At 41.5% G+C, this 22,401-nt stretch overlaps 1 protein-coding gene across 2 annotated transcripts; it reads left to right on the top strand.

The window, feature by feature from the left end:
• The first annotated feature begins 793 nt into the window (after positions 1-793).
• Positions 794-21,099, top strand: LOC106579081 (DDB1- and CUL4-associated factor 7). 2 transcript variants are annotated; one of them, XM_014158619.2, is made up of 7 exons: positions 794-1,306; positions 4,821-4,979; positions 16,568-16,679; positions 17,307-17,425; positions 17,756-17,965; positions 18,205-18,322; positions 18,953-21,099. In XM_014158619.2, the coding sequence occupies exons 1-7, from the start codon at positions 1,169-1,171 to the stop codon at positions 19,123-19,125; spliced, it is 1,029 nt and encodes a 342-aa protein (XP_014014094.1). In that variant the 5' UTR covers positions 794-1,168; the 3' UTR covers positions 19,126-21,099. The 2 variants fall into 2 exon arrangements, with proteins under 2 accessions (XP_014014094.1, XP_014014093.1); XM_014158618.2 differs by having other exon boundaries at positions 18,950-21,099.
• Positions 21,100-22,401: the final 1,302 nt, after the last annotated feature.

Here is a 22,401-nt window from a genome sequence, read left to right as displayed (position 1 = left end):
ATTGTTTAGTGTAGTGGCTTTGCTGGCATGCACCTAAAACATTTTTTTTTGTTTTCCCCAACACTGATCCTACTCATTACTCCACGTGCTTAATTACATCACTTTGTTTTGAGCTTACTTCGCCACAGGCTTTTGAACAGGGCACCTGTCTCACCACTGGAAGGCAGCCTGGTTGCCAAACGAATGCTCTTTCACTCGGTGCAAAACACGCCTACCTAGGCTAAATTAATAAATTCCCCTCAATTGTAACGTCGGCACCGTTTTGACGTGCATAGCATACCACCACAGATGGAGCAATGAAACAGATATTTCACTGGATGTATAAATGTGAAGCATCCGGTTGGCGTTTCCACTCAATTCCAAATATGGTAGTGAGAAGAAGCCCACTGGCGGGCAGTGGGAGAAGATGGAACGAGATGGACTTTGGCCGACATTCTGCACATTTTCTTATCTATTAAATATTTGATCTCAAAACAGTTTTCTGTTTCAAAAACTACAATATCGTATTAACAGAGTTGGACTAAGTTTTGTAGACTTTACCCTTTGCAAATGTTTTTACAAATCGCATTGTTCAGGAGTGCAAAGGCGAATTGAGTTATTGCACACGCGTACTTCACAGAGTAGGCGTTCCTTAACGGAAATATGCAGATAATTACTAGTACGCGCCAATGGTATATCGTCAGCGCGTGCTTGGCTCTACCCACCTCCTTGCTTGTTCAGCCCACTATGACTAATTTGTTCCCATTGGAAACAACAAGCTGTGATCTATCTTGGTTTAGTTATAAACACCATTGATACAACAGTGGTAGCCTACTGCCAGTCTTTTTTTTTTAAGTGGTCCGAGACAGCAGCCATTGCTTCGGTGAATAGGCCTATGTTTGTTGCAGTCTATTCTGTGTGCTCAATGTAGCGTTTTTCAGCTAACCCTCGCAAACGTATTGTAATGTTTTGGTGGGCTCGTCATCAACATAAGGCTACTGCAGATTATACAAAGTAGCTACATTGAAACGCTGAGTGCCATCGTATTTTACTACAAAGGGAAAAAAGAGCATCGGCCTCCAAGACGCATTTAGCTCGGAAATTTAAACCCGGTTGTAGATTAAGTCATCGGTGATAGTTCGCTTTATTTGGTATTTTTTGAAGAAATAGATTTTTCACTGCCTTGACCATGTCGCTTCACGGTAAGCGCAAAGAAATTTACAAATACGAGGCGCCATGGACGGTATATGCAATGAATTGGAGTGTGCGACCAGACAAGCGCTTTCGTCTCGCTCTTGGCAGCTTTGTCGAGGAGTACAATAACAAGGTAACGCATTTTCTCTCCAAACATTCCATTATGAATCAAATTAACCTACATTTAATCCTACTAGGGTAGAACGGGGAACACCGTAACAACAAAGTAAATCAAATTCGAAATAACGTCGGAAACCTGTTATTCAATGTGCTAATACTTGGTTAGTAAACCTGGTCTCAGCGTATTTCGTGTTATTCTTATGTAAATTCATTTATGGATGTCCATCACCTATTTAATATACGGTATCAGTCAAAAGTTTGGACACCTACTCATACCAGGGGTTTTCTTTATTTTTACTATTTTCTACATTGTAGAATTATAGTGAAGACATCAAACTATGACATAACACATGGAATCATGTAGTAGCCAAAAGTGTTAAACAAATCAAAATGTTTTATATTCTTTAAAGTAGCCACTCTTTGCCTTTGACAGCTTTACACATTCTTGGCATTCTCTCAACCAGCTTCACCTGGAATGCTTTTCTAACAGTCATGAAGGAGTCCCTACAAATGCTGAGCACTTGTTGGCTGTTTTTCCTTCACTGTGCAGTCCAACTCCTCTCAATTGGGTTGAGGTTGTGTGATTGTGGAGGCCAGGTCATCTGATTTAGCACTCATCACTCTCCTTCTTGGTCAAGTAACCCTTACACAGCCAGGAGATGTGTTTTGGGTCATTGTCCTGTTGAAAAACAAATTATCATCCCAATAAGCGCAAACCAGATGGGATGGCGTATCGCTGCAGAATGCTGTGGTAGCCATGTTGGTTAAGTGTGCCTTGAATTCTAAATAAATCACAGACAGTGTCACCAGCAAAGGACCCTCACACCACCTCTGTGTTTCATGGTGGTAACCACACATGTGGAGATCATCCGTTCACCTACTGTGTCTCACAAAGACACGGCGGTTGGAACCAAAAATCTCAAATTTGGACTCATCAGACAGATTTCCACCGGTCTAATGTCCATTGCTCATGTTTCTTGGCCCAAGCAAGTCTATTCTTCTTATTGCTGTTCTTTAGTGGTTTCTTTGCAGCAATTCGACATGAAGGCCTGATTTCACGCAGTCTCCTCTGAACAGTTGATGTCTGTTACTTGAACTCTGTAAAGCATTTGTTTGGGCTGCAATTTCTGAGGCTGGATACTCTAATGAACTAATCCTCTGCAGCAGAGGTAACTCTGGGTCTTCCTTTCCTGTGGCGGTCCTCATGAGAGCCAGTTTCATCGTAGTGGTTGATGTTTTCTGCAACTGCACTTGAAGAAACTTTCAAAGTTCTTAATTTTCCGGCTTCACTGACCTTCATGTCTTAAAGTAATGATGGACTGTTGTTTCTCTTTGCTTATTAGAGCAGTTCGTGCCATAACATGGACTTGGTCTTTTACCAAATAGGGATATCTTCAGTATACCCACCCCTACCTGGTCACAACACAACTGATTGGCTCAAACACATTAAGAAGGAAAGACATTCCACAAAATAACTTAACAAGGCACACCTGTTAATTGAAATGCATTCCAGGTGACTACCTCATGATGCTGGTTGAGAGAATGGCTAGTGTGCAAAGCTGTCATCAAGGCAAAGGGTGGCTACTTACTTCAAATATAAAATATACTACATGATTCCATATGTGTTTTAATGTCTTCACTATTATCCTACAATGTAGAAATGAGTAAAAATACAGCAAAACCCTGGAATGTGTAGGTGTGTCAACTTTTATACGTTATGAATTCTGGCTAACGTTAGCAAGGTTAGGGGAAGGGTTAGCTAACATGCCAAGTAGTAGGGGCTGGGTGACATGACCAAAATATATCACCGTATAAAAAAAATATATACGGTATTTTACGATTTTGAGTAATAAAAGTTCAGAATGTGCTTTATGAGTAGTGCGTGACCCTACGGTGGTACTGCATCCATTCTAAGTGATTTGAATGGGTCTTGTTCCATTCTGATTGTTTTACACTTCAATTCAACTTCAACCTAAAATAATTTCCTGCATTTCCATACATTTTTGCATTTCCTGCGCTCATTTGAAATAATTTTCACCCTGCCTCTTAGGGCTGCACGATATGGGCATTAAAAATGCCTTATTTTTACCACTTTGCAATTTAGATCAAAACACTTATAATCATGGAAATAGAATGTTCATTCTAATTCTATAGTGAGAATATAAATAATAGTGGGCTCTTTGAATACATTGTTTGACATGACAACAAATGAAAATGCCAGGGAGGCATTATTGTGACAGGGTTGGAACCAAAATGATGGTCAGTGTTTCCTAGGGGACCCTATAGGCCTACACCAATACTGGTATTAGGCTATGTTAGCTTGCTACTTTTGATCTCAGTACATTTTTTGACTAGCTAGCCAGCTAACTAGCGATTAGCATTAGTGGCTAACACAATTGAGCTAAATTCTGCTAAGAAAAGACAAACTAGCTGTTTGCAGATGTAAGAAACACAAACTAAATGTGTAATTGTAGAACACTTGTGGATTTATATTAAGAAGCAAACTGGAAACAACATCGATGTCATCAAAATTGTTGCATGTGCTGCAGTAACCATGCAGAATGAACACAAGTGTCTCGTGGTCAAGCAATAACAAATGCACTCCAAGAGAGCTCAAGTAGCAGTGTAAACTATAAAAATGGATGTTACACACAGCATATTTAACAAACCAAACACCCCCCCCCCACATTAGTTTTTGCCTTAATTAACTGTCTTTTTGAGTGTCCAGGAATTACATTTACTATGTTACGTTTGTCTGAGACCAGGCTGGGTTAGTGTATGTACATACCTAGGAAGTTTTGTTTAAATCTATGAACACTTTTGTTTTATTGATGACAAATGTTTTTTCAGGTCGATTTGTAAATATTCTTGTCGCCTCTTGATTATTGACCTACGGAACGTTCTACATGTACCTAACCATATCATTTTTATCAGTAAGAAGAGGTGTCAGATTAGACTCAGATTTGTAATTTGTTAGAATTAACCCCTTGCCTAGTCAGCACATCTGACCTGCTTGCTTATAAGATATGGCTCAGATCCAGGGATTAGAAATGCGTTGTACTCCGAATTTTTCCATTATGCTAACTATTACACTGAGAAATGACTGCTAGTGTTAGGCTGTATATACAAATTGGTTGTCTATTTCAGCCTGATTAATTAGACTAGCACAATTGCAACAATATCCGTCACTGTCAATAAAACAAAGGTGTCACTGTTGGGCATTTCCAGTAAATAAAGTTCAATAATACAGGCTTATCATACTTATCCTCATCACAGAAAACGAGCAGGCTAAATATAGGATCAACCTTTTTGCTGTGATTTGACCGCACATTTAAAATGTTCATATATTATCCAGAACGACTTACAGGAGCTATACGGGTTAAGTGCCTTGCTCAAGGGCACACCGACCGGCAGGTTTTTCAACTCGACGATTTGAACCAGCACCTTTTTCTGTTACTGGCCCAAGGCTCTTAACCGCTAGTTTACCTACCGCCCCATGCTGTTGTTATTGTCTGTTTTCCCCATAGGTTCAGATAGTTGGATTGGAGGAGGAGAGCTCAGAGTTTGTCTGCCGGAACACATTCGACCACCCTTACCCCACCACAAAAATTATGTGGATTCCGGACACCAAGGGGGTGTATCCTGACCTGCTGGCTACCAGTGGAGACTACCTGCGCATTTGGAGGGTAAGAAGCCAATAGCCTACCACTGCCAGATCTGTGCCTACCCTGAATATTGTAGCGACCTTAACCCTACATCTAGCGTCAACGTCAAGAGGTTCCAATCAGAGAGGTCCATACATGTGAAGGGCTTGGTATAGAGAAGCGTGGGAAGACGCTCTCCTGAAGGGGGTAGTGTAGTGACCTCTTACATCTAGGCGTTCCGTTAGCCTAACCCCTAGCCAACAGCCAATGGGATCGCATGGCGCGAAATACAAAAACAACTAAAATACCTCAATTCAATTTTCTCAAACATATGACTATTTTACACCATTTGAAAGATAAACCTCTCCTGAATCCAACCTCGTTGTCCGATTTTCAAAAAGGCTTTACACCGAAAGCAAAACATTAGATTATGTTAGGAGAGTACATAGACCAAAATAACCACACAGCCATTTTCCAAGCAAGCATATATGTCAATAAAACCCAAAACACAGCTAAATGAAGCACTAACCTTTGATCTTCATCAGATGACACTCCTAGGACATTGAACAAAACATACATGTATTGTATAACAATCAAGTTCATATTTATATCCAAAAACAGCTTTTTACATTGGCGCGTGATGTTCAGAAAATGTATTCCCACCAAAAACCTCCGGTGAATTTACAAAAATACTCATCATAAACTTTGACAAAATACATAACAATTATTTTAAGAATTATAGTTACAGACAGAACTCTTTTATGCAATCGCTGTGTCAGATTTTAAAATAGCTTTTCGGGGAAAGCACATTTTTCAATATTCTGAGTACATAGCTCGCCATCACGGCGAGCTATTCAGACACCCGCCAAGTTTGGGGTAACCTAAACTCAGAATTAGTATTAGAAATATTGTATTACCTTTGCTGATCTTCGTCAGAATGCACTCCCAGGACTGCTACTTCCACAAGAAATGTTGTTTTTGTTCGAAATAATCCATAGTTATGTCCAAATACCTCTGTTTTGTTAGTGCATTCAGGTCACTATCCAAAGGGTAACCCGCGAGCGCAATTCGAGACACAAAAAGTCCAAATGTTCCATTACCGTACTTAGAAGCATGTCAAACGCTGTTTAAAATCAATTTGTATGGTATTTTTAACGTAAAATTGCGATAATATTCCAACCAGACAATAGTGTATTCATTCAAGGAGGAAAAGAAAAAACAGCGTGCTCGCGGGAACGCGCATATCCAATCTCTATGTCCTCAGGCAGACCACTCAGTAACTGAGCTCCTATACTCTGCCCAGAGACAGGAGAAGGCTCAATCCACTTTCTGAAGGCTTTAGACAGCCAATGGAAGCCTTAGGAAGTGCAATGTAACAGCACAGATACTGTAGTTTCGAAAGGGACTAGAAAGAACTACATTTCTCAGATCCTACACTTCCTGGTTTACTTTTTCTAAGGTTTTTGCCTGCCATATGAGTTCTGTTATACTCAGACACCATTCAAACAGTTTTAGAAACATCAGAGTGTTTTCTATCCAAATCTACTAATAATATGCATATTCTAGTTTCTGGGCAAGAGTAGCAACCAGTTTGAATCGGGTACGTTTTTTCATCCGGCCGTGAAAATACTGCCCCCTATCCATATCAGGTTAACACTGCTTCGATCTGCTCACGCCAATTCCTGTTGAACGAGGGAGAGCTCTGTTTGTTGTTTTGGGAAGTTTCTTAATAGATCGGCAACTTTTTAGTTTGGATCCCACAACGCATTTGTTATCAGCTGCTGGGACTGCTACTCTCTGTTCAGTGATCCTGCCGACCAAGGCCGGGTCTGAGGAGCTATTTGGCGTAGCTGCTAGCCTAGCTAGCAGGGTTTCGGGGGTTGAGGGCTTAAACACAACCAACAACTCGGTTAGATATTGTGGCTGGAGCCGCAGTTTGTTCCCGGGTTTATGGCTGTCTAGATACCTGCTGTTTGTGTTAAATCTTCCCTGGGACCTGCACTGTCTGGAACTGCGAGGAGTAACAGTGTAACCTGCGTTGCTAGCTACCATGACATAGACCAAAGCTGGTGGGAGTACCGTTGAGGACAGTACCATCTCTCTATCACCGGTGAACGATCTTTTTAAACGAACAAAAATAGTTCTAGGAGTTGTTACAACAGAAAATAGGTTCAAGTGTTTTGTCCAAATACTGGTTGATTCGACTAATAAAAAATGGACGACCTGACCAGAGAGGTCCTGGACCTGAAGAACAATTTTCAGTTGTCCCAGGGTCAGCTTGATTTGGTGAAACAGGAGAATGGCAAGATGACAGCAATCTGTAAGTCATTGAGAGGGGACATCAGTTCTGTGTGTGAATCAATGAGAACAATGATGGAAAAATCAGATTATCTTGAGGGACAATCAAGACAGAACAACATGGTTGTGGACGGAATTGCAGAATCTCCACATGAGACCTGGATGGAGTCTGAGGATGAAGTGAGGGAAATTATCTCTGAGAAATTGAAGATGGTCTACCGGAACATTGAGGTGGAGCGCGCACACAGGGCTGGAAAACCCACCACCGGCCCAGGTGACGGGCCCAGTCCGATAGTGCTCAAGTTCCTAAGGTTCAAATCATATTGTATTTGTTACATATGCCGAATACAACAGGTGTAGACCTTACAGTGAAATGCTTACTTCCAAGCCCTTAACCAACAATGTTTTAAGGGGGAAAAAAGTGTTAAGTAAAAAATAGAAATACAGTGCCTTGCAAAAGTATTCATCCCCCATGGTGTTTTTCCTATTTTGTTGCATTACAACCTGTAATTTTTACATTGATTTTTATTTGGATTTCATGTAATGGACATACACAAAATAGTCAAAATTGGTGAAATGAAAAAAAGAACTTGTTTAAAAAATATTCTACAAAATAAAAAACAAAAGTGGTGCGTGCTTATATATTCACCCCCTTTGCTATGAAGCCCCTAAATAAGATCTGGTGCAACCAATTACCTTCAGAAGTCACATAATTAGTTCAATAAAGTCCACCTGTGTGCAGTCTTAGTGTCAGATGATCTGTGTGTGTGTGTATACATGCATGCATGCATGCATGCATACATACATACACCTGTTCTGAAAGGTCTCAGAGTGTAACACCACTAAGCAAGGGTCACCACCAAGCAAGCGGCACCATGAAGACCAAGGAGCTCTCCAAACAACAGGTCAGGGACAAAGTTGTGTAGAAGTACAGATCAGGGTTGAGTTATAAAAAAATATCAAACTTTGAACATCCCACGGAGCACCATTAAATACATTATTCAAAAATTGAAAGAATATGGCACCACAACGAACCTGCCAACTTGAAGGAGCTGGAGCAGGTTTGCTTTGAAGAATGGGCAAAAATCCATGTGGCTAGATGTGCCAAGCTTATAGAGACATACCCCAAGAGACTTGCAGCTGTAATTGCTGCAAAGGGTGGCTCTACAAAGTATTGACTTTGGGGGGGGGGGGTGAATAGTTATGCACACTCAAAGTTTCAGTTTTTTAAATCTTATTACTTACTTAGCATCTTACAATATTTATCATCTTCAAAGTGGTAGGCATGTTGTGTAATCAAATGATACAATCCCCCCCCACACACACACAAAATCTATTTTAATAACAGGTTGTAAGGCAACAAAATAGGAAAAATGCCAAGGGGGGTGAATCTGTTCGCAAGCCACTGTAAAAGTAACATAATTATACAGCAGCAGTAAAATAACAATAGCGAGGTTATATACCAGTATACCAGTACAGAGTCAATGTACGGGGGCACTGGTTATTCGAGGTAATATGTACATGTTGGTAGAGTTGCATAGATAATAACTGAGTAGCAGCAGTGTGAAAGAGCGGTCTGGGTAGCCCTTTGATTAGCTGTTCAGGAGTCTTATGGCTTGGGGGTAGAAGCTGTTAAGAAGCCTTCTGGACCTAGACTTGGCATGCGGTAGCAGAGAGAACAGTCTATGACTAGGGTGGCTGGAGTCTTTGACAATTTTTAGGGCCTTTCCCTGACACCACCTGGTATAGAGGTCCTGGATTCGCAGGAAACTTGGGCCCAGTGACGTACTGGGCCGTACGCACTACCATCTGTAGTGCCTTGTGGTCAGAGGCCGAGCAGTTGCCATACCAGGTAGTGATGCAACCAGTCAGGATGCTCTCAATGGTGCAGCTGTAGAACCTTTTGAGGATCTGTGGACCCATGCCAAATCTTTTCAGTTTCCGGAGGGGAAATAGGCTTTGTCATGCCCTCTTTACGACTGTCTTAGTGTGCTTGGACCATGTTAGTTTGTTGCTGATGTGGACACCAAGGAACTTGAAGCTCTCAAACTTCTCCACTGCAGCCCTGTAAATGAGAATGGGGGTGTGCTCTGTCCTCCTTTTCCTGTCGTCCACAATAATCTCCTTTTGTCTTGATCACGTTGAGGGAGAGGTTGTTGTCCTTGCACCACATGGCCAGGTCCCTGACCACCTCCCTATAGGCTGTCTCATCATTGTTGATTAGGCCTACCACTTTTGGGTCATCGGCAAACGTTATGATGTTGGAGTCGTGCCTGGCCATGCAGTCATGAGTGAACAGGAATTACAGGAGGAGACTGAGCATGCACCCCTGAGTGGCCCCCGTGTTGAGGATCAGTGTGGTGGATGTGTTGTTACCTACCCTTACCACATGGGGGAGGCCCCTCAGGAAGTCCAAGATCCAGTAGCAGAGGTGTTTAGTCCCCGGGTCCTTAGCTTAGTGATGAGCTTTGAGGGCACTATGGTGTTGAACGCTGAGCTGTAGTCAATGAATGGCATTCTCACATAGGTGTTCCTTTTGTCCAGGTGGGAAAGGGCAGTGTGGAGTGCAATAGAGATTGCATCATCTGTGGATCTGTTGGGGCGATATGCAAATTGGAGTGGGTCTAGGTTTTCTAGGATAATGGTGTTGATGTGTTCCATGACCAGCCTATCAAAGCACTTCATGGCTACAGATGTGAGTGCTACGGGTCGGTAGACATTTAGGCAGATTACATTAGTGTTCTTGGGCACAGGGACAATGGTGGTCTGCTTGAAACATGTTGGTATTACAGAATCTGACAGGGAGAGGTTGAAAATGACAGTGAAGACACTTGCCAGTTGGTCAGCGCATGCTCGCAGTACACGTCCTGGTAATCTGTCTGGCCCTGCGGCCTTGTGAATGTTGACCTGTTTAATGGTCTTACTCACGTTGGCTACGGAGAGCGTGATCACAGTCGTCAGGAACAGCTGATGCTCTCGTGCATGCTTCAGTGTTACTTGCCTCGAAGCAAGCATAGAAGTAATTTAGCTCATCTGGTCCACTGGGCAGCTCGCGGCTGCCCAGTGAACAAGGACAAGGTAGCTCCTCTGGAAAGCCAAGAACTTGAGTGGAACGTATATCTTCCTCAGAGGACTATCCCGAAGCTGTGTGCCAGAAGGGGAAAGAACTTATTCCAGCCATGAAAGCTGCCAGAGTGCGTGGGGACATTGCTTACATCCGCTATGACCGGCATTAGGTTTTGATGTTGGTGTGCTGTGCCTTTTTTCCCCTCCACTCATAGTGTTGTGTTCCTTCCAAACAACTCAACTTTAGTTTAATCGGTCCACAGAATATTTTGCCAGAAGCTCTGTGGAACATCCAGGTGCTCTTTTAAGAACTTCAGACGGACAGCAGTGGCTTCTTCTGTGGTGTCCTCCATGAACACCATTCTTGTTTAGTGTTTTACGTATCATATACCTGTCAACAGAGATGTTAGCATGTTCCAAAGAATTCTGTAAGTCTTTCTGACACTCTAGGATTCCTCTTAACCTCTGTGCATTCTCCTATGGAGAGTAGCAACAGTGCTGAACTTTCTCCATTTATAGACAATTTGTCTTACCGTGGACTGATGAACATCGAGGCTTTTAGAGATGCTTTTGTAACCCTTTCCAGCTTTATGGAAGTCAACAATCCTTAATCTAAGGTCTTCTCCCCAATTTCGTGCTATCCAATTGGTAGTCTTGTCTCATCGGTGCAACTCGTGTACGGATTCGGGAGAGGCGACGGTTGAGAGCCGTGCATCCTCTGAAACACAGCCCAACCAAGCCGCACTGCTTCTTGACACAATGCCTACTTAACCCGGAAGCCAGCCGCACCAATGTGTTGGAGGAAACACCGTACACCTGGCGACCGTGTCAGCGTGCACTGCACCCGGCTTGCAATAGGAGTCGCTAGTGCGCGATGGGACAAGGAATCCCTGCCGGCCAAACCCTCCCCTAACCCGGACAACGTTGGGCCAGTTGTGCGCTGCCCCATGGGTCTCCCGGCTGCGACAGAGCCTGGCCTCGAACCCAGAATCTCTAGTGGCACAGCTAGTACTGCGATGCAGTGCCTTGCACCACTCAGGAGGCCATCGCCTACTTTTTCTTGACACTATGTAGCCTTAGAACTAAGTTTCATGAAATCAATAACTTGCTAACTTCAGAACATTAATATATTAGCCTTTTCAGAGACGAACAAAAATGATTAATTTGATACAGCAGTAGCAATACAAGGATCTAACATCTATAGAAGAGACAAATGCTTATACGGGAGGTGTTGCTGTATGTATTTAGAGCCATATCCCTGTAATGCTTAGAAGATCAGATGTCAAGTGTTATTGAGGAGTTGTGGTTGCAGGTTCAATTGGCACATCTGAAGCCTTTATTTTGCTGTGTTGCTATAGGCCACCAAGCGCTAACAGTCACTGCTTCTTCCAATTATTGATAAACATGCACCTGTTAAACTGACTTGGAACTGTTAAGGCTCCATGGATTGATGATGAATAGATCAACTGGATGGTTGAAAGAGATGGGGCAAAAGGAGTGTCTAAGTCTGGCTGCACATCTGACTTACTGCAAATTGAGAGATTGTGTGGCTAAACGCAACAACAAAAAAGAAGAACCTGTGTTATGAAGCCAAGATCAATGATATAAAAAAAACTTTGGCTTACTTTAAAAGAAAGACATTCAACCACATCTTTTATCGTATCAGATGGCTTATTCATCACAAAACCATTTGATGTTGACAATGTTTTTAATGATTACTTCATTGGAAAACTTAGGCAGGAAATGCCAACAACAAACAGTGACCCATCATATTCATGCATAAAAAGAAGAAAAAAAACAATTAATGTAATTCATTGCAAGTTTGAATTTTGAAGTTAGTGTTGGAGAGGTGGAAAAATTATTGTTAACGATCAATAATGACAAACCTGGCATTGACAACTTAGATGAAGAGCTACTGAGGATGGTAGGGGGCTTAACTACTATATGTCATATCTTTAATCTGTCCCTAGAGGAAAGTATTTGTCCTCAGGTCTGGAGGGAAGCCAGTCATTCCACTACCCAAGTGTGGTAAAGCAGCCTTTACTGGTTCAAACAACATACCTATTAGCTTGCTGCCAGCTCTAAGCAAACTGTTGGGGAAAAATTGTGTTTGTCCAAATACAATGCTATTTCTCTGTAAACAAATTAGCAACATACTTTCAGCATGCTTGTAGAGAAGGGCACTCAACATGTACTGCAGTGACACAAATGACTGCTGATTGGTTGAAATAAATTGATGGTAAGAAGATTGTGGGAGTTGTACTGTTGGATTTCATTGCATCCTTTGATATTATTGACCATAACCTGTTGTTGAAAACGTATGGCTTTTCAACCTCTGCCATATTGGGGATTCAGAGCTTTCTATCTAATATAGCTCAAAGGGTTTTCTTTAATGGAAGCTTCTCTAATGTCAAATATGTGAAGTGTGGCGTACCGCAGGGCAGCTCTAGGTCATCTACTCTTTTTAATTTTTACCAATGACCTACCACTGGCATTAAACAAAGCATGTGTCCATGTCATGAATGGTGTGGCTGTTTAACAAGTTGAGGAGACTAAATTACTTGGTGTTACCTTAGATTGTAAACTCATAGTCAAATCCCGATTCAATTGTTGTAAAGATGGGGAGAGATCTGTCCGTAATAGAGATGCTCTGCTTTTTTGACACCACACTCCAAAAAGCAAGTTCTGCAGGCTCTAGTTTTGTCTTATCTTGATTATTGTTTAGTCATGTGGTTGACTGCTGCAAGGAAAGACCTAGTTAGGCTGCAGTTGGCCCAGAACAGAGTGGCACGTCTTGCTCTTCATTGTAATCAAGGGCTGATATAAATACTACGCATGCAAGTCACTCTTAGCTAAGAGTTGAGGAGTGACTGACTGCACCACTTTTTATAAGAAACAATGTGTTAAATCCCAAACTGTTTGCATAGTCAACTTACACACACTTACCCCACCAGACATGCCACCAGGGGTCTTTTAACAGTCCCCAAATTCAGAACAAATTCAAGAAAGCGTACAGTATTATATAGAGCCATTATTGCATGGAACTCCGTTCTATATCATATTGCTCAAATGAACAGCAACCCTGGTTTAAAAAAACAGAACGCAACTAGGAATATGATATATCGGAGTCGGCCGACATTAGCTGAAAATGCCAACATCGGTATCGGCCGATGTCTGTCTAGTTTAACACCGATTTCAAAGCTGTGTGGATCGAGCATTCATTTGAAAGAGTAAGAACATTTCAGCGAGACAACTCAAAGGCGAAATCCATTAAAGCCAAGATAATGGAATTCATTGCCCTTGACAGTCAACCGTTCTCTGGTGTGGGTGATGTTGGCTTTCGCCGACTGGTCGAGCACCGCTACACTATCAAGTGTGCAATTGTTTTTCATATGTTGCCCTACTGGAGTTACACAGTAATAGCGTCACTGCTATTAGCTTCACAACATACATACTATGGAATGCTGTTTGGGTCTTTGTGTCCAAAAAATTACAGTAGCACTGTCAAAGCTGTACAAAAGTCTGCAAACACCGGCCACGAACGATGTGTTTTCAATACCGCGTTGGTTATAAAGCATTTGTTGGACCGCAACTTCTGGGGTAGCTAGCTTTAGCTTGGTACCTAGCTAGCACCAATACAACCAGCCTGAAAAAAATTACCAGTAGAAACTGCAGTCATTTTCATTATTCTTTGCAATGATTTAGGAAACCTTGTGAGTATTAGCTAGGTTGCCACTTGTTGTTCGTCTATTGAAATTGACTTAAATAAATAGCTAGCCAGCTACTTAACCCTGTTGCCCAAAGCTAACGTTATAAGCAGCCAGCGAGCTTCATCTAGCTATTGAGGCTCGACCGGACAGGGTTATGTGTTGTGAAGCTAGCCACAAAATGGATTAGGCACAATAGTGACATTTGCAGTTTGCTTTCAAAATAAAAGTATGCCATTGACAGTGATGCAAATGAATACAAATTGAATAATGCCATACTTTTATTTTGAAGGCTAAACGCAAAGTCCACTGTTGTGGCTAATCGTTATTGTGGATAGCTTCACATAGGTGGGTCTGACCACAATTAATCAAATAAGAACTCTTTTATATTAAGGTTATTTTAGATGACACCTAGCTATATAGTTAGCTAGCTAACTATATAGCTACTGAAACAGATGTCGTTTCGCTATGTTTTTGGGAAAGAACATCGTTTGCATCCATGAGCTAGCTAGCTTTTTTTATGACCAGCACTGTAGGTGCGCGAGACAACTTTACCAGCATCATAGCATACGTATCGATGAATCGTCGTGACATATGAAATACGAGTGATAGGTAATCAATGTGTAATAACTACGTAAAAAAACGTATGAACACGTTCAATTTATGTGACGTGCAGTCATTTTCAGGTCCTGATTTGGTCAGCACGCTTAATTGACATGTCAAATAACTATTTGACAAGTCAAATCGTGTTAAATAGTATATTTTTTTTGACATGCAAAGACCCAAACGGCGTTCCATAGAAATCCTGGTTGAGAATGAAACGAATGAACAACGAAACAGCACAGGAAGTAAGTGAAAGAAATATAGGTTTGGTAATGGGGACATGCGTAAGTGCCAACAATAACTTTTTGGTGTGTGTAACCTTTATCTAACTAGGCCAGTCGGTTAAGAACAAATTCTTATTTACAATGACGGCCAAACCGGATGACGCTGGGCCAATTGTGCACCGCCCTATAAGACTTCCAATCACGGCCGGATATGATAAAGCCTGGATTCGAACCAGGGACTGTAGTGATGCCTCTTGCACTGAGATGCAGTGCCTTAAACCACTTTGTGTGTTAACTGTACTAGAATGCTTAAGGCTGCAAAAAAATTTAATACCGGTTATCAGTATCGTTTGTTTGGGGGGGGGCAAGAAAAATATCTGATATTGATATCGGCCAAAAATGTCATGTCGGTGTGTCACTAAAAGCAACACCTCAAGGCACAACGTCTCTCCCCTATTTGACCTAGATAGCTTACAGTACAGTACATAAACTGTGTGCCTTTTAAAAAAATATATATACTTTTTAATATTTGTAGTTTTTGTTCTTGAGCTGTTCTCGTCTAATGTTCTGTATTATGTCATGTTTTCTGTGGACCCTAGGAAAAGTAGCTGCTTCTTTTACAACAGCTAATGGGGTTCCTAATTTTATACCTAGTGACTTTGTGAAGAGGTTCGGATCAGTTGGCGCAACGGTTAAGGTGTTGGGTTGACAGTCACTTGTGCCAGGTTTCCCCTCTTAATTGGGGAAATAATTTTATTGCAACTAGTATATGAAAATTGGTCTCTGCTTTCCTGCTTTATCTCTACAACTGTCAAAAGCTCATAGCTGCATGTTGGAGTTATTTATAGGCTTGGCATATAAAGCAAAAAAGGGGAGGGTGGAGCAGGGTATTTGTGTTTCCGCTGCAGTTATTTGCCGCCAGGACAAAAAAAAACATTAAAATATTTCTGCCGAGGCGCACTTTGAAGATGCTAGAACAGTCCACATTTTATCTTTTCCTCTGCAATGAAAACAAGTAATGAATAGAAAAATCGGGAAAAAATTGTACTATTTGGTTATCTATTTACCTAGTCGGCTTGTGTGTTCTATGTGAGAGAAACATGCATTCTGACAAGCATTCAATGCATACCAGTTCTTGCAATCGTAGGTGGAAACAGAAGTTTTAATCGACTCTTTTTAAAGCGGGGGATCCCAGCTTTCCATTTCTACTTTATTTATTTCTCAACTCCTAAATATTTGTGAACTGCACCAATTTAAATCTAGAGATCACATTTGGGAACTGTCTGGTGTTTAGCCCAATAGAGTAAATGCAGATGGGCTACCCCATGCTTCTGCCTATTTAATTATAGCCATAATGCTGCATCAGTTGGTCTACAGGTGATAATGCTTATTGCTAATGGCATACCTGATAATATAGACCAAGCATAGTCTAGATGCATGGTCCAATATGTATAAATATTTGTAACAAATCATTTTCCCAATATGTTGTTGTGCTCATTTCTGGAGTTGGAAATGTATATTTTAGATGGTGTCAGCATAATAAAATGTTCCTTCATTTTAGAGTAGAATGCCCTTTTTGAAAAGTCACCAGAACTGAGCTTCGCGGTCTTTCTACATAAAACTTATCCAGGGTGGACATACAAATTATCCAGGGGGGACACTCCGGGGTATAAATATGTCTGCTTCATTTGATGAGGTGATTAAAAAAAAAAACTTTTGTTGGTCCTGACAGGTGAGCGACACTGAGACTCGTCTGGAATGCCTGCTCAACAACAACAAAAACTCTGACTTCTGTGCACCGCTGACATCCTTTGACTGGAATGAGGTGGACCCTAACCTGCTGGGTGAGAATAACTTTATCCTTTTTTTATGGATAGACTACATTACCGGATTCTCTGGACGCCTCTTCCAGATTAGCTTATTTTTAACACTAAATGTCAATAGCAAACAATTGAGTCTTTAGCAAGTATGATCTCTTGATGCCTCTTCACAATCAAGAGACACTAGCATATACCATTAGCTCTCCAGGTGTCATTGTTATACAGCCTTGGTTGGTCTCATTAAAAAAAATAAAAAAAACCCTAAGACTTTATATAGAGCATTCATGTCTTCATTAGCTCTACATTGACACTTCACTTGACATTTTTTAAGCAAAGTCATACTATATGAAAGGTGATATAAAAGGTCCTTACATCTGTTGCTTTGCCAAATGCAGCGTAACGCTTTTGCCACCCTTTATATAGCATGCCATTTGCTTATGAATGATACATAGGCCTTAAAGGGTATAGGAAGGCATCATTAAAGATGTGTTGTAAAGATTTTGTATAATTTCAGCCAGTAGTTTTATCTCTCACAAGCCAAAACGGGTCCCCTGCAATTGAAATGATATGTTAGAAATTCCAGTTCATACAACATGTTACGAATTTATAAGTGCTTAAGTGTTCAATAAATCTCATGTTTCTTCTCTGTAGGTACCTCCAGTATTGACACCACCTGCACTATCTGGGGCCTGGAGACAGGTCAGGTACTGGGCAGGGTCAACCTGGTGTCTGGCCATGTCAAGACTCAGCTCATCGCCCATGACAAAGAGGTAAAGGCACTGCAGGGGTTAGGCCAGAGCTGAAATAAATTAAGTTCCAATATCCACACTTGCGTACTTAGTATGTGGTGATGTATTGGCCATTCATGCTAAGTAGTATGCTAGTCTGGATATTGGGCATAGAACATTGCTATACCATTACATTGCCTAAGTGATCAATGAAATGATGGCCTCCACCCATTGTCAGTTGTATTTTAGCCATACTTGCCTAAAGTATCTGTCAAGTCAATAGACTATGAACAAACCATATTTTCTATCGAAACAGATGTCACCTGTTATTTCACCAAATGTCTGTCGTATGCGTGTGTGTCCTTGTCGCAGGTCTATGACATTGCATTCAGCCGAGCCGGTGGTGGCCGGGACATGTTTGCGTCGGTGGGGGCAGACGGCTCTGTGCGCATGTTTGACTTGCGCCACTTGGAGCACAGCACCATCATCTACGAAGACCCCCAGCACCACCCGCTGCTCCGCCTCTGCTGGAACAAACAAGACCCAAACTACCTGGCTACCATGGCGATGGATGGAATGGAGGTCAGCTCTGCATCTGTTTGCCTGTTCATCTGCGTGTCTGTCCCATCCTTCATTGTACTGCATGTGATTACGTTCATGTGATTGATCAATGCTATAGCAATTCAAATAATGCATGTTTGGTTATCTGGCTACAATATTGGACCAGTAAAAGTCGGTCAATTATGCTAAATAAAAATTCTAGTGGTCTATGATTATATGTATTCTACCTTAGCATGCGCGTTTTTCTCTGTCTGTCCCAGGTGGTGATCTTGGATGTCCGTGTGCCATGCACCCCAGTGGCCAGACTTAACAACCACCGCGCCTGTGTCAACGGCATCGCCTGGGCGCCCCACTCCTCCTGCCACATCTGTACAGCAGGTAAGCCCTCTGTTTCCTCCCGCTTATCTTATACAGTATTATCCATGTGCAAATGTGCTAACCTTCCAAGTTAAAAAAACAAAATGTATTTGTTTCCTTTGTTTTTTTAAGCAATATATGGAAAATGCCAAGGACTTTGGGATTATTTGTACTTAAATTAAAACATGATAATATAGGGTACAGTTACTTAAATTGGTTTTTGGTTGTAAAATGCTAAAGTTGGCGGATGGTGGCAGTGGCTAGGTAAACAAACTCAAAGCTTGCAATGCACTCCGTCCTTCAATAGAGTGCTTACAAGGTATGGAAACATGTATGTCAATTTGAAATTTGGTTGAACTATCCCTTAAATGTATATTATTGATCGATTAATCCATAAGATTCTGTTGACAAAAACATCAGACATTCTCAGAAAATATGAATATAAATGAAATGGCACATCTGCACCGCTGGTGAGGTTTTCTAAATCGTTGTTCCATAACATCCCCATGGAATTATTAGTAAATCTAGAGCACAGGGCTGAAAAATGTATACCATCGATTATCAAATCTGCCCTCTAGTAGCCCAGAACACGAGCATTGATTTCAGTCTACAATACACTAACTACTGTCCCCTTTCCTGTCCGGAAAGTAGCGGATGACCATCAGGCGCTGATCTGGGACATCCAGCAGATGCCCAGGGCCATCGAGGACCCCATCCTGGCCTACACGGCCGAAGGCGAGATCAATAACGTCCAGTGGGCATCCACCCAGCCTGACTGGATCGCAATCTGCTATAACAACTGCCTAGAGATTCTCCGCGTCTGACATAACCTGGGCTCAGCTCTTAGCGGGACAGTCTGAGGTGATCCTTGGAATCTGATCTGAGCTCAGTGTCGACGTCCTATTTTAATACAGTTGGTAAACCGAGAGGGATAGTATAACTCCGGCCCGCTCAAGAACGGACATGGCAACTTCATTTTGATGATCTGACGTCAACAGGGACTCCTGTTCATGTAGGACTGAACTGTATGATACTGGATTGTGTATGTGTTGTTGCCCTTTTCATTTGAGGATAATGTTATAGACGCCCTTTACATTCAAAAGGGGGGTGACAACGTTACCCACAGACAATGTTTACACCCTCCTGAGTAATTTACGGAAATGCTCAAGACTCCCCATGGCTGCCTCTCAATTTAGAATTTTCTCAGCGGCTGTTATTTTTGACAGACATGTTTGAATAAGATGCGGTTCATTGTGAGATCATGTTTTTGAAAGGAAAACAAGAACACAAATCAAGAGTAGCCAAAAGACTCAACTTATCACAATTATACCCACACTTACCAGGGCACTTTGTTTAAATCTGAGACGTTTCAGCATGTTGTTTGATAAGCGTATAGGCTTTAACATGTGAATGGGTCTATTTCTTTAAAGTGGTCTTTGGTAGAATCGGCCGTTGCTAGATCCATTTTTGGACTTATACATTTAATGATGTGTACCCATTTGATTCTTGAAGACTATAACCTATAAATGCTTCATGAACTTAGTTCAAAGTCGTTCCGAATCAGAACCCAAAATATAAGCTCATGTTTGTCAACAAAGTAAATGTAAACACTGTATAGCCTCAAAACATGGTAAAACTATAGTTTTGATATCATGAATGGTCAGTACTTGCATCTATAGCTGTCTACGAATTTGAGTGGTTAGATTTCTCTAGCCCCACCCCTCAGCTTTTGACCGAAACGGGGGCAGGGAGTCTTATTGTTTCTACTGCCAGTTCCGCTTTTAAACTCTTTTTTAAAAAATTTTTTATTTTAAATGCAGTATAATGTACGTAGTTATTAGTTGAGTGGCCATTGTAATTTACAATAGCTTTATTCTCTTAACACCCCATTTATGTCTGAATCACAGTTTCAGATCATATGGTTATATTTAAAACGGGACTGAATTCAACTGTTCAGGTATTCAATAGTTTTTTTTGTTATCTTCACATTTACAATTTTGCCATTGAACACAGTGACAATTGTGATATGAAAAACATCTTTAATACAAACTACAGTTAATATCTGCATTGAACTTATTCATCCACTACTACAATACAGCTTTCCTATTTGTCTTACTTGGTTCTGCCTGTAAAATATTGTAAAACATGTTCTTAGTGCTAAAGGTAACCCTAAACACTTTGTGTATAAACTAGATTAGGTGAATGTATATGAATTGTTGTAATGTACAGAGAGGGATATTGTATTGTTGAGGTGCAAACGTCATATCAAGAAGTGGTTCTACTTTTTACATTTTACTTCAAGCCTCGGTCGTAAGGGCTACGTAACACTGTCACAATGACATAAACAGCCATGACAGCTGGTGTCACCTTATGGCAACCAACTTTAAAAAAATGACACCATTAATAGGCTTAGTCAGTGGTGGTGGGGGGAGGGGAATAAGGGAGGGTTGTCAAAATAAGTTTCTTTGTTTAACTTTTTTTTTATTGGGTACAGGGGAGGGTAATGCTTTTTTTTTCTCTTCTCTGTTTACATTCACCCTTTTTGCAGGTTTTACTGTATCATTTATTCTATCCTAGACAGATTTCCTCATCTGCTTGAGTGCACCCCCCCCCTATAGGTTGTTATCAATAAAACGTCACAATACGGTGCAGAGCGTTCGATTTGGCTGCTCTGGGTCAAGGAGACCCCCAGCTCTGCTAAAACCATTGACAACTAAGCCTGTGTGCTGTTTAAGGGATTGTTAAATAAATATGAACTACACTGAACAAAAATAAATGCAACATGCAACAATTTCAAAGATTTTACTGAGTTACAATTCATATAAGGTAATCAGTCAATTTAAATTAATTAATTAGGCCCTAATCTATGGCTTTCACATGACTGGGAATACAGATATGCATCTGTTGGTTACAGATGCAAAAAAAGAGGGTCGTGGATCAGAAAACCAGTCAGTATCTGGTGTGACCACTGTGCATCATGCAGTGCGACACATCTCCTTCACATAGAGTTGTGTATTGCTGTCCCACTCCTCTTCAATGGCTGTGCGAAGTTTCTGGATATTGGCGGGATATCCAGAGCATCCCAAACAGGCTCAATGGATGACATGTCTGGTGGGTATGCAGGCCGTAGAAGAACTGGGACATTTTCAGCTTCCAGGAATTGTGTACAGATATTTGTGACATGGGGCCGCGCATTATCATACTGAGAGATGAGGTGATGGCGGCAGATAAAATGGGCTTCAGGATCTCGTCACGGTATCGCCTTCAATAAAGTGCAATTGTGTTCATTGTCAATAGCTTATGCCTGTCCATACCATAACCCCACCACCACGGGGCACTCTGTTCACATCAGCAAACCGCTCTCCCACACGACGCCATAGATGCGGTCTGCCATAGATGCGGTCTGCCATCTGCCCGGTACTGTGAAGAGCACACTTCTCCAGCGTGCCAGTGACCATCGAAGGTGGTTACGATGCCGAACTGCAGTCAGGTCAAGACCCTGGTGAGGATGAAGAGCACGCAGATGAGCTTCCCTGAGACGGTTTCTGACTGTTTGTGCAGAAATTATTTGTTTTTGCATACCCACAGTTTCATCAGCTGTCCGGGTGGCTTGTTTCAGAGAATCTCGCATGTGAAGAAGCTGGATGTGGAGGTCCTGGCGGGCGTGGTTACACATGGTCTGCGGTTGTGAGGCCCGGTTGGACGTGCCAAATTCTCTAAAACGACTGGAGGCTGCTTATGGTAGAGAAATTAACATTAAATTATCTGGCTACAGCTCTGGTGAACAATCCTGCAGTCAGCATGCCAATTGCTCAACTTGAGACATCTGTGGCATTGTGTTGTGTGACAAAACTTCACATTTTAGTGGCCTTTTTATTGCCCCCAGCACAAGATGCACCTGTTTATTGATCATGCTGTTTAATCAGCTTCTTGACATGCCACACCTGTCAGGTGGATGGATTATCTTGGCAAACTATAAATGCTGACTAACAGGGATGTAAACAAATTTGTGCACAACATTTGAGAGAAATAAGATCCCAGAAATGTTATATTTCAGCTCATGAAACATAGGACTAACACTTAACATGTTGCATTTTGAA

Source organism: Salmo salar, chromosome ssa19, assembly GCF_905237065.1.
Source record: "Salmo salar chromosome ssa19, Ssal_v3.1, whole genome shotgun sequence".
Lineage (NCBI taxonomy): Eukaryota > Metazoa > Chordata > Actinopteri > Salmoniformes > Salmonidae > Salmo > Salmo salar.
This window is presented reverse-complemented; position numbering and strand designations above follow the sequence as displayed.